The sequence below is a fragment of the Enhydra lutris genome, unplaced genomic scaffold (assembly GCF_002288905.1).
Source record: "Enhydra lutris kenyoni isolate GAN:26980312 unplaced genomic scaffold, ASM228890v2 scaffoldscaffold45, whole genome shotgun sequence".
NCBI lineage: Eukaryota > Metazoa > Chordata > Mammalia > Carnivora > Mustelidae > Enhydra > Enhydra lutris.
This window is the reverse complement of record NW_019154129.1, coordinates 15,353,460-15,365,164: the sequence shown is the minus strand read 5'-3', so window position 1 is coordinate 15,365,164 and position 11,705 is coordinate 15,353,460. Positions and strand designations below refer to the sequence as shown.

The 11,705-nt window shown below is 69.0% G+C and overlaps 1 protein-coding gene across 1 annotated transcript; it reads left to right on the top strand.

The window, feature by feature from the left end:
- Positions 1-8,681: 8,681 nt before the first annotated feature.
- Positions 8,682-10,640, top strand: LOC111155979 (proline rich 35). Its single transcript, XM_022516476.1, has 2 exons — positions 8,682-9,778; positions 10,007-10,640. The coding sequence occupies exons 1-2, from the start codon at positions 8,682-8,684 to the stop codon at positions 10,638-10,640; spliced, it is 1,731 nt and encodes a 576-aa protein (XP_022372184.1).
- The last annotated feature ends 1,065 nt before the right edge of the window (positions 10,641-11,705 follow it).

Genomic DNA, 11,705 nt, shown 5'->3' with positions numbered 1-11,705 from the left:
GGGGGGAGCGGGGAGTACCTTGGCGGGCAAGGCTCACCAGCACCCGAGGTGCTCACAGGCGGCCTTCGGGACACCCTGCTTGTGCCTCACGTGCGTCCCTGAAGGCCTGGGTGTCTGGGCAGGGCAGAGGCTCGGGCCAGGCCGTGCCGTGGTCAGCAGGCTGGTCCCTGCGCAGACAGAAGAGCACCCGTGCGCGGCTGTTCCCTGTGTGACATTTGCTTTCAGGGGGACGGGGGGGGGCCTGTCTGAATCTCTCAGCTCTATAGGCAGGAGCAGATGGAGCAAGGGGGTGCACAGGAGAGAAGTGGCATGGTGGCTGTCCTGCTCCCACTCGGTCCCCTCCTGCTCGCTCTGGGGGGCGCCGTCCCCGTCCCACGGGTGGCAGGCCTGATGAGCGCTCCCTGGGCTGCAATTTGCACAGCGCCGCTCACCCCCACCCCACGGAGGCTGCAGAGTAGAGGGGGTGCGGAGGCTGGCGCTCGGGCGGGTGTAAGAGGCCTGTCACAGGCCAGCCTATCGAATGTGAAAGCAATTAAAGCCACCAGCAGTGTTCGCTCCGGGCGGGCCTCGGGCAGCGGGGCAGCTGCCACAACACATCTCACGGGCGCCCTGCTCCATCGCGGCTGCGCCGGCCTCACTGGGCCTTGTCCGGTGGGGCAGGGGCGAGTCCACCTGGAGTGGGCAAAGAGCTGGCCCTGTCACCCCCGGGCGTCCCAGCAGCCTGGACCCATCTCCTTACCCAGAAGCCTCCGGAAGCAAGATGTGGGAATTGTGGGTTCCCAGGGTCCTTGTGGTGCCAGGCCAGGCAGGGGACTCCACTGGGGGAGGGGGCTGTGTGCCCACCCCCTCCCCTTGAACCCTAGCCTGCAGGAGAGGAGGCTCTAGCAGGTAGACGGGAATGGAACGGGGGACCAGGTGTCCCCAGCCCCAAAGGGCACACAGTGTCCGAGGAGGAGTTGGGGGACCCCCATAGTCCAGAGCCTTCGATGTGACTTGGGAGCTCATGGAGGGTCCTGGCAAGGGGTGAGGTGGGGCTTGGCCTGGGTCAGGACCTGGGCCCCCGGGGAGGCGGCTGGTGGGGTGGAGAGAGGACGGGGGACCAGCCAGGCTGGCCGGGGTGCAGACTCACCCGCCAAGCCCTTGGCCGTGGCTGGAGGCACCCGGATCCCAGTGCTACCAAAATGGGGAGCAGGCCCAAGGCCAGGGGCCGTCCCCCGCCTTGCTGTGGGGCCCCAGCTCCCCACCTCAGCCTGCTCGGTCTCCCACCTTCTGTCTCCTGGGCCTGGGCCCTCCTCCCCGTCTCGGCCCGCTGGCCTGGCCTCTCGTTCGGGCCGCCTCACTGCCCACTCGGCCTTGGCGGCCTTCTCCAGGCGGGCGGTGCTGTGTTCTCACTTGTGAGGGGTCCCTGTCAGAAGCACTTAGTGTACAAATTAGCCGCGGCCTCCTCCCGGCTGTGGGCGCCCGGCTGACAGGGCCGAGGCTCCCGGCGCTCTCCCGCCCGCCCCGGGCACCCACACAGCCCGCGTGCACCCCTGGCCGTCCGCCCACCACCGAGCGGCAGGGCTGTTCCTCGCCTGCCCGCCAACCAGGGCTCCTCTCGGGGCCCCCGACCCTGACCTGGCCGGGGGCTGACCACGCCAAGGCCGAGCGCTTGGCCAGATAGCCGGGGGCCAGAGCTCAAGGCCCGGCGCTTGGGTCTACCCCAGAGTCTCAGGCCCAGTGTCAAGAGAGCCGTGGGGGGACCCGGAGCTGGCACGGCGGCTGGGCGGCCCCCTGCCCTGCCCGCTGGCTGGCCTGCCACTCAGGCAGGGAAAATCGTCTGTGACAGGCCCAGCAAGGCCGGGCCCCCGGGGCCGAGCAGCCGGGCACACAGCTCCTCTCCCAGCATATGGCTGCTGTCGGCCCCAGGCGCTGCTCGGCCCACACGGGCTCGCAAGCGGGTGGGGGTTCGGGTGGCCTCAGCCCCGCATCCCACCCGTCTGGCCACTCCGCTGCCAGAGCTCGCATGCCTCCCATGACAGGGAGCTCGCTCCCGCTGCACCCAGCTCTCCCCGGTCCCTCCAGGGAGCAGCCCGAGGCACAGGGAGAGTCTCCCCCCAGACCTCACCCCAGAGTTGCCAGGGGCCGGCGTGTTGGGGACAGAGCCGTGGGAGGGGCCGTGGGGGCCTCCAGAGGGCGGAGCCTGCAGCCGGTTGGGGGAGAGCATGGCAAAGCACGCCTGGGCAGACAGAGAGTCACCATCGCAGGTCCGGGGGAGCTGCCGCCGCAGGGCGTCTCCTGGGGTCCCCCGCCCGGTGCCGGCAGCTTCCCAGCAGGGTCTCCTCCCTTGGGGTGGCCTGCTCCACCCCACGTCCCTGGGCCTGTTTGGGCCGCCGCACAGATTCCCTGAGAATTCCCCAGGCTCTGCATGTGCCTGGCCCTCTCTAGCCCGCAGTGGGGACCCACAGGCCCGTGCCCGTCCTTGCCAGTCGCTGCAGCCACGGCTTCCCGCACAAGCCGGCCGGGAATCTCCCATGATCCGCATGGGGCTGGCAGATCCGCCAGCCTCAGGCAGCCTCAGGCCGGCCTCCGGGTCCCTCGGGTGGGACCCTGCCTCCTTTGGCCCAAGCCCTGGGCCCAGCCCTTGGAGCCAGGACTCCCTGATGCCCCGCCAAGGAGCCGAGAAGGAGGAAGTACACAGGCTGTCTCGTGTCCTGGGCGTAGGGGGCCCCGTGCGGCGCTCACCTCTCCTGGGGGCTCCTCGACCCTGCCTGGGGGCTCCAGCCCCTCCAGGCGTCTGCCCCGCACTGCCCGGGGGAGTGTCCCCAGCCATTGTGCCTGTCCTAGAAAGAGCTGCGCGTGGACACTGAGGAGGTGAGACAGGGCCTCTGCGGGCCTGCTCCCCGGCCCCCCGGCCCCCCGCCTCCCCTGCCGCCCCCCTGCACGGACGCAGCAGCCTGAATGGAGGTGACAGGCGGACTGCCGTGGGTAAGCCCGGCAGAGGAGGTAAACGGCCAAAGCGAGGCTCTGGCAGGGGTCAGAAGGAGGGTCGGGGATCCCCACCACACCCTGCACCAGGACCCACTGAAGAGACGCTGCTGCCCTAAGCCTGCTGGTACCCGAAGCCCCTGGAGACCAAGTGCCCTCCCAGCCCTCTGCCGGTGAGGGGATGAGGCGGGGCCTCAGAGCTCGGAGCCACACATGACCAAGCCCCAGAGCCATGGGCGGCCCTGTCCTGCTTCAGGGGTCCGGACCCAAGCTCCTCCCAACGTGTGGAGTGGGTCCCCACCAGGGGTCATGACCCACCCCCACCCCTGCTCCTGAGTGGAAAGATGCCCTAGTGGTGAGGGAGCAGATGGGCCTTGGGCTGAGGGCACAGGGGGCAAGGGGCTGGCATTGACGTCCCAGCCTTGCCCAGCTCCAGGGCGTGGGGACAGTCACCGGTGCCCCTGGGGGCTGGCCAGACTCACACTCCCATGGAAAGGCCATTGGGCTGCCACCACCCAGTTGGGCTCTGGGGCCCAGCCCCACGCAGACCCTCCTGGAAGCCCAGAAACGCATAAAGGTCACACCCCCGGGTGCTGAGCCCCTGGAGGTGCCACCACCTCTCCTCTTCCTCAAACTCAGACTCAAAAGGCCACGCACGGGGGTGGCATCCTCCGTGTCCCGTCACCTGGAGTCCCAGCTTCCTCCCTCCTCTCTGCGCTCACGCGGGCGGGCGTCCCTGGCTGTCCTCTCTGCACATGGAAAGGAAGGGTCCCAGCACCCAGGACTCTCTGGCCCATCACCTTCCTTCCCTAAGAGATGGCCACAGCCTCCAGCGAGCCTATCCCCTGGGCTGGCGGCTGCATCCCCTCCCAGACTCAGAGGGCTCGGCCGGAGGGGGTAGGGGAGCAAGGAAGTGTCCCTGGGGCCCAGCGGCCAAAGCTTGGGAGCCGGCATCCCACGCCATCTCTGGGTGGCCTGTGCCCTTGACCCCCTCTGGTTCTGGCCTGTGACGAGGGACCCGGGCCCAACTGAGCACATCCAGGGGCCCGTGTGCAGAAGGAACAGGCCTCCTGGCCTCTACTCTCCACGGGGCTGCTGGCGTGACGGCCACTCAAGCTGTCTCCCGGCCTAGGGCTGCCTGCACGGTCAGCTGGTCAGCTGGGCCAGGCCAGGCGAGCGGAGAGGAGAAGGCTGGCGTGCTGTGCCACCCAGCCCCCAGCCCTACCCTTCGGACTTGACGAGGAGAAGAATCGAGTCCCCTCAGGTGGCGTCAGGGAAGGTGGCCCTGGGCCAGGACGGAGACGCTCACCCTCCAACCAGCCTCTTTGCCCTGGGCACACCCCAGAACCGCAGGGTCCTGCTCGTGATGCCTGTCACAGGTGACCAGAGCCCCGGGGGACCCGTGCCGACATCTGAGCCGTGGCCTGTCAACCCCCTGCACAGATGGGGAAATGGAGGCCAGGTTCATGGGGTCTGGGGGTGTTGGACTCTGCATCCAGGGCCCTCCTCTGGGCGCCCCACTTGAGATGTAATACCAAGAGCCCCTAGAGAATACTTCTCCCTTCCCCCCAAACTGAGTGGAGAGTACCCTGGAGCCTGAACCTCCGCCCACAGGGAGGGTGAAGGAGACCCTCACGGGCCTTCCTTAGCCATCTCTGGGTGAAGGTACCCTCCCCCCAAACAAAGGCAAGACTCCACCAGAGACATCGAGTCTGGTCCTGCCCCCGGCATGTCTGTGTTCACGTCTGGAACAGAACTTGCGGGGCAGATGAATTTCTACCAGGATCTAGCTGAGAAGTGGGACCCGGGACCATTAGATTTCGGCAGCTTGAGGAGCAACATGGAATCCGCGTCCTTGGGGAGGTGGGCTGGAAACAGGTCTGGCCGTGAGGACAGGAGCAGCAGGGGCTTCTACGGGGGGTCCCGGACACCAGAGGCTGTCTCTGCCCCTGCCCCTCCTCCACCACAGGTCCTCCCAGAGGCAACGCAGGCCCTTTGCAGGACCGGCAGGCAGAGAGCTGGGCCCCTGTCAGCGTGGTGAGGTAGTGTTTCCAGAGAAGGGAACGTGAGTCCACGGTGACCATCCTTTCCTGAGCCTGGTGCCATCAGTGGGCAGGGCAGGGGCTTAGGGAGTGTAGATCCGTTCAGCCTTCTGTTTGGAGGCGAGCTTGGCTGGGGAGCGCTGGTCGGGGAAGGAGACTGGCTCCACCGTGGGTGCCCTGGGCTCCTCCAGCCCTCCTGGGCTCTGTCTCCTGGCCAGGCTGGGCTCCTGCCCTGTCCGAGGCTGGGCTGCAGCCCTCCCCGGGCTGGCTCTGTGCCCCCACAGCTCCCCTGTCCCAGGGCTCAGCCCCCAGGCCTTGGCTCCGGAGGGCGGCTGTCAGGGGCCAGAGCCCTGCCCTGACGGATGAGTGCTGACGGCGCCTTTCCCTGCGCCCTCGGCCGCTGACACCCCGTCACACGGCTGCGGGGACCCGGGAGACCTGGCCGCCTCTGTGCACCCCCGCAGCAGCCTGCAGGCAACGGGGGCGGGGACGGTGCCGGGTGCCCCTCATTCGGCCGCACACCTGCGCCTCCACTCCCCGCTGGTCCACAGAGCTCCCCGTCCGTCCCTGCCCGCTCGGGCGGTGCCACCGGTGTCACCGGCCACCGTTCCATCCAGGACTCGCCGGCGCCGCGGAGAGGGCTGAGCAAGCGGGTCCTGGCGCGCGAGGTGAGTGCGGGCGAGGGGGCGGCTGTGGGCGGGGGGGGGGGGCACGAGGGAGACCGCTCCCTGCGCTCGCGAGTCCCCTCCCCCATGAGCCCGGGTCAGAGGTGGCAGAGCCCCCGAGCCCCCGCGCGCTGTGGCGCACGCGCGGCATCCCGCCGCCAACTTCGGTGGGCGCGAGTCGGCGTCGGGGGGACGCGCGCGGTCGGCGGAGGGCGCTTCGGGGACTCGCTGCCCAGTGAGTGACCGCAGACCGCTCGGGGGCCGCTCCCAGCGCCGGGCCTCAGTTTCCCTGTGGGAGTCCGTGTTGCTGCCCCGAGGGCCCGAGCCGGTCCCGCGGGCTCCGGGCTCGCGGCTGGCACCCGGCGGGGCTGGGGCGGGAACTTCCCGCCGCGTCTTGGGGCGTCTTGGGGGCCACGCGCAGACTTCGCCGGGCGCCGCGGGCTCCGATCGGCCAGCGCGCAGGTAGGGCGGGCTCGGGCGGCGGCGCGAAGTTTGGGGGCCGCGCGGAGCCGGGCTGGGCTCGAAGGGCGCGGAGGCGGCGGGACCGCGGGAGTGTCCAGGTGTGGCCGGCGCAGCCCCAACCCCCATGTCCCCCTCACTTCTGCTCAGGGGACCCCCTGGGCGCAGCCCTGTTCCTGTAGGAGGGCACCCTCCCTCCAGGGGTGCGGTGTGCTGGGGAGGAGGAAGGAGTTGGGGTCTCCACCTCAGCCAAGGAGGAGCCTGGTCACCCCCTCTCTACCAAGCCCTGTGGGGCTCTGGCCAAGTCTCTGGGGGGGCATGGGGGATGGGTGAGCTCCAATCTCCCTGCTGGCCCACCGAGGCTGCAGGCACAGGGCACCCTCTCTCCTCCCTGGGGTAGGGCCTCCTTCTCCTGCCTGGACACCAGTTCTCTCCTGGGCAGGGAAGGGCTAGTGGGCTCAGGTGTCTGGGCCAGCAGGCTGCCCAAGGACCCTGCACCCAGTCACGCGTAGGGACACGTGTGCAAACGAACGTGCTTTTGTGTGTGGGGGGGGGTGCTTGCTGGTGTCTGGGGGTGTCTTCTGCTTGTGCACAAGCATACTGGGAGGGCGCCAGGCGTCCTCTGGGTCCCCATGGGGCCAGTAGCTGCTAAGATGTTCCCTGAACAAGCCCCCCCCCGCCCAGCACAACGCACACGCAGGTGACTGATGTGAAGAGGGAGCACAGGAAGAGCCCTCCACCTCCTGAGTCCAGGGGCCTGACTGGGAGGTGGGCTGGGTGGTGGCACCAGGCGGCACAGCTGTGTGGCTCCCAGGGCTGGGTGATCGATGGCCCCAGTGCAGCCGTCTCTGTCTCCCAAGCACACATGCCCATTTGTCATCTGTATCTTGGGGAGGGTTCGGGAGACAGGGATGGGGCCCACCTCTGCTCCCACCACCAAGTCCAAGAGGGTCTGCCGCCCCTCAGGGAGGCCCCGAGACCAGCCCCCTGCTCCCAACCCCCATGCCCTTCTCCAAGCCCCATGCCCTACAAGGCATGGACACCCACAAACCAGTCAGTTCTCATCTGTCTGCTTTCTCCACCCACCCCCATGCCCTAGTGGTTGCCAGGCTGATCCCCCTTTCAAGGGCTCCTTCAGATGCTCTCTCCACCCGTGGGGGGGGGCACCCGGTGTTGTGGGGCAGCAGACGTGACTGCCCGCTGTGTGCAGAGCCTGAAGGCCAGCAGGGAGGATGGCCTGTGCCCCATGGCTGTGCTGCACCCTACCCCTGCCCCGCTGAAACCCCTGGCCAGCACTGGGTCCTGGGGAACAGGGCAAGTGTGTACGTATGCACATCTGAAGCGCGTCTGTTCCCATGTGTGTGCCCAGGTGTGTGTGCACATTCCCGTGCATGTGTCCAGGTACCTACTCGCCGCCCCGGCTGAGCTCTGAGTCCTCTCATGGGCACCGCCACCATGTCCACTCTGAGCAGGGTGTGTGTGTGTGTGTGCGTGTGTGCACGAGTGCCTGGGCCCCGTGCGTTTTGGCAGCTGACTCTCTACCAAGGCGGCCCAGCCATGCAGAGGCTGCCCCTCCAGGCGCCGGGTAAGGGTTCATCTGGAGCCTTGTAACGCTCGTGCGCACACACCCGAAGCCGGTGTGCACACACTCACCATGTGCCCCACGCAGGCGCACACAGGGACGGTGGATGGCCCAGGTGGCGGCCCAGATGGAGTGTGGAGCGGCTTCCGAGTGAGTGTGTGGGGTGTGGGGAGAGGAGGGTCTTGGCTGAGCCTGGCCGCTGCGGGCTGGGCCGCTGACCTGCCTGAAGCCACCCAGATGGCTAGGCTGAGCAGGTGGCTGTGCCGTGGGGCTGTGCCGGGACGTCCCCGCCCCCCCGCCTGGCCCCACACGAGGCTGACCCCCTCCAGTGCCCACCCAGCAGCCTGCCGGAGCAGGGACACACACACGTGCACACACATGCACGCACACACCGTGCTAGTGAGGCTTGGAGCTGGTCTGGTCTCTCCCCGGGCCGTGTTCATCTTGGCTTCCCTGCATAGAGGAGGGCTCTGGGGGGGAGGAAGACTGGGAAGGGCTGGTGGCCCCAGGAACCGGCCTTGCCACACCTGGCCTAGAGTCACTCAGCCGGTTGGCACAGATGGAATCAGCCCAGAAGGGGGCCTGCTGGGGGCTGGCGGGCGGGGGCGGACGTGAGCACAGATAAAACACAGGATGCCTCGTCGCCCTGGGTTTCGGAGAAGCAGCAGCTTCAGCAGCCATTCCCAGCGCGCGCTGCGACATCCCCCCTGCAGAAGCACTCGCTGTTCCCCCAAGTCACGCTGAGCTGGGGTCTTTGGTGCTCATCCGCCGTCGGGGCCCACCCGCGAGCGCGCGCGAAGGAGGAGGTGGGGGAGGGGGCGCGCGGGTGCGGCGCAGGCCGCAGGGTGGAGGTGGCGCCCCGAGCGGCTCGCGGAGGGCGGTGGGGAGCCGGTCCGGGGCGGCCGCTGACCAAGGCCCCCTGTGCGCAGGTGGCCATGGGGCCCGGGCCCGCCCACTAGCGGTGCCATGTCCCGCGAGGCGGGCTCCTGCCGCCTGGGCGCCGGGGCGCGGGCGCGGGCGCGGAAGCCCAAGAAGCCGCACTACATCCCGCGGCCGTGGGGCAAACCCTACAACTACAAGTGCTTCCAGTGCCCGTTCACCTGCCTGGAGAAGTCGCACCTGTACAACCACATGAAGTACAGCCTCTGCAAGGACTCCCTCTCGCTCCTGCTCGACTCCCCAGACTGGGCCTGCCGCCGAGCCCCCACCGCGCCCCGGCCCCGCGCGCCCAGCCCCGACGGCCCCGCGGGCCCGGCACATCCAGGCCGCCAGCCCCAGCCGCGGGGACCCCGGCTCCCAGACACGCCCCCCACGCCTGACCCGGCCTCTCAGGGCCTCTCCCTGCAACGCCGCATGGGGGGCCCAAAGCTGGGGGCTGACGGGTCCCGGGGGGCCCCCTCCCCGGGGGCCCGGGATGCCCAGAAGGACGTGGGCCCTGGGGGGCTTCTGGCTGAGGCGTGGAAGCCGGGGCCGGGTGGGGGCCAAAGGGGCATAGCCGTGGTGGACGGGGCTGCAGCTGGCCCTGAGAGCGGGGGCGTCCCCTGCTACCCCCCGCCCACCCCCAGCGAGTTCCCTGAGGCCCAGAGCCTCCATCTGTCCCTGCTAGGTGTCAACTGTCCTCTGGGCCCTGGTCTCTTCTCCTACCTGGGACCCTCCCTGGCCGCTGCAGCCCACATGCCCTTTCTGGCCTCTGCCAGCCCCCTGTTGCCCCCCACCTCTGCTTTCCCTTCCCCACAGACCCCTGAGCGCCCTGCCCTGGTCCCCCGCTTGTACTACCCCCTGCTGCTGGAGCATACGCTGGGGCTGCCGGCCAGCAAGGCTGCCCCTGCCAAGCCCTTAGCCACCCCAAAGGGGCCCCCTGGGACCCTGGCCCCGGGGCTCCTGAAGGTCCCAGTACCCGGGCTGAGCAGGCCCTGGCCCGGTGGAGCCCCCAGGGACTCAGGGCAGGAGGCGGAGCTGGACCAGGTTGCCCAGAGTGACCCCAAGAGGAAGCTGCCCCTGGGAAGCAGGTTGGAGCCCCTGAAGGGCCCCTCGGGCACAGTGAAAGTCAGCGCCCAGAGCAGGTAGGTGTCTGGGCCCCTGGCCACGGGGGTGGGGAGGGGAGGGAGGGGAGCTGGCCTGGGGGGCTAGGCCCCATTCTTCAGTCCACGGGGGGAAACCAAGTCCAGGGAGCCATACTCTACCGTTCTGGGATCCCAAGGCCCTTGGACAGGCAGCAAAGAGGTTCCCGGTGGAGGGGGGCAGGGATGGGGGGCACGGGTACAGCCTCTTGACTGGCTTCTACCCCCTAGCCTTCGGACGGGCCCCTCCATGGTGCTCTGGCCTGAGGACAAGGAGCCAGGCAACACCGAGACCCCGAGCCCTGCGGCTCCCCTGCACCAGCAACCCCTGGGCCTGGTGCCAGGCGGCCCCGGGCACGTGGGTGAGGACCTGACCCGGGCCCTCGGGGACTACGCCAGGGTGGAGCAGCGCCTGGGGCAGCTGGTGCCTGCGGGGGGCCTGGCCCCGCGGCCTCTGCGGGAGCAGCTGGGCAAGATTCGCCAGGAGCTGCTCACCATCCACCAGGCCTTGGAGCGGGCTGTGCGGCCCCCAGACGCCCCCCTCGACCTCTCTGTGAAGCGGGCGCCCAGCAAGGGGCCCAAGGGGCCTGTGGGGGCCTGGCCGCAGCTGGAGCTGGGCCCCACGCTGGCCCGGGGGACCCCTGAGCCCCCGCACATGCTGGGCCCCACAATAGCTGAGCCTTTCTCTAGCCACACCACCAAATGCGAGGCTGACTCCAGCGTCCCACCCCCAGGCCTGCCCCTTCAGGCCCCAGAGGACCCTGTCATTCCTGGCAGCAGCTGGGGGGCCCGTGCCGGCCCTGGGGGCTCCTGGCCCCCTGAGGCTGTCCCCAGCCTCCAGAGCCCCCCTGGTGCGGAGGTGTGACCACAGCGTCTGCTGCTTCCTCTGTTTTTAGCAGACAGGGCCCCTCCACCCCGTGTCCGACGCCCGGCCCCCCACCTGCCCCAGCCCCAGGGGTGTGGCCCAGAGCCTGTCCAGCATGCCCATGGACTGACCTCCGGGCCGCAGCCGTGACCTGTCTTTGGGGCCCCAAAGGACAGCAGAGAGTCATAGCTCCTTATCGATCACTGTTGTGAGTGCTTGAATAGAAATCATCTTCACATACCCAGTCTGGGTCTCCTTCTTCTCCTGCCGTTCCAGCATCAGCCCCGGGACGGTCCCCGCCAAGGAAGTGTCCCCGGTCTCAGCCTCTGAGTGGGCAGCATCCCGGCCCAGCCTGCTGGGTATCCACCACTGGGCCCCCCTGGGTAGGGGAATAGAATGGGGGGGCCTTCCCTCAAGGGGGTTGAGCCGGGAGAGGTGGGGGGTGGGCAGGTGTGTCTGGTCTGGGAGCTGGTCCAGCCTGTGTGTGGGCACCTTGCTGGGGCACTCGGACCCCTGGGCCTGCCTCCAGCCTGCGGGTCTGGCCAGGGCAGCTCGGATGTCAGAGCCTGGCTGCAGGCTGCTCCCTCTGCGGTTAAGCGGTGCCCCCACATTCTGTGGCCCAGGGCTGTTTGCCCGGCGTGGACTTAGCTGGGCCCCAGCCAGCCCCTGCAGCCACGATAGGCATCGGGCGGCCTTCACAGCTCACTGCCTCCCTCCCTGCTAGGCCACCTTGGGCTCTTCCCACAGGCGGGGGCAGCCAGGGAGGGGAGCCTGGGGGACCCTTGTACCTAGCTAATCGCTCCTGTCCCCGGGAGCTGGCCATACCTCTGTACCCACCTGGGAATGGCCCCAGGGAGGGCAGTTCCTGCCTGTGCCTGGCTCCCCAAGCTGGACCAGCCGGGCTGGGGCCAGTCAGAGCAGGACCGAAGGCTGCCCCATTAATTGTGCTAGGTAGCCGATAGCATCGGCCGCCCACCCCACCATGGGGCATTGAGAGGCCAAGTCCAGAGCTGGGGTGTGGGCCAGCCCGGTGGGAAGTGTTCTGGGTCACCGACGGGGGCTGAC

What these genes read in the sequence shown, in the direction of transcription:
- LOC111155979 (XM_022516476.1), top strand. Translation starts at nt 8,682, where the DNA reads ATGTCCCGCGAGGCGGGCTCCTGCCGCCTGGGCGCCGGGGCGCGGGCG. An exon ending in AAAGTCAGCGCCCAGAGCAG is followed by an intron (nt 9,779 to 10,006) that starts GTAGGTGTCTGG and finishes TCTACCCCCTAG; the next exon opens with CCTTCGGACGGGCCCCTCCA.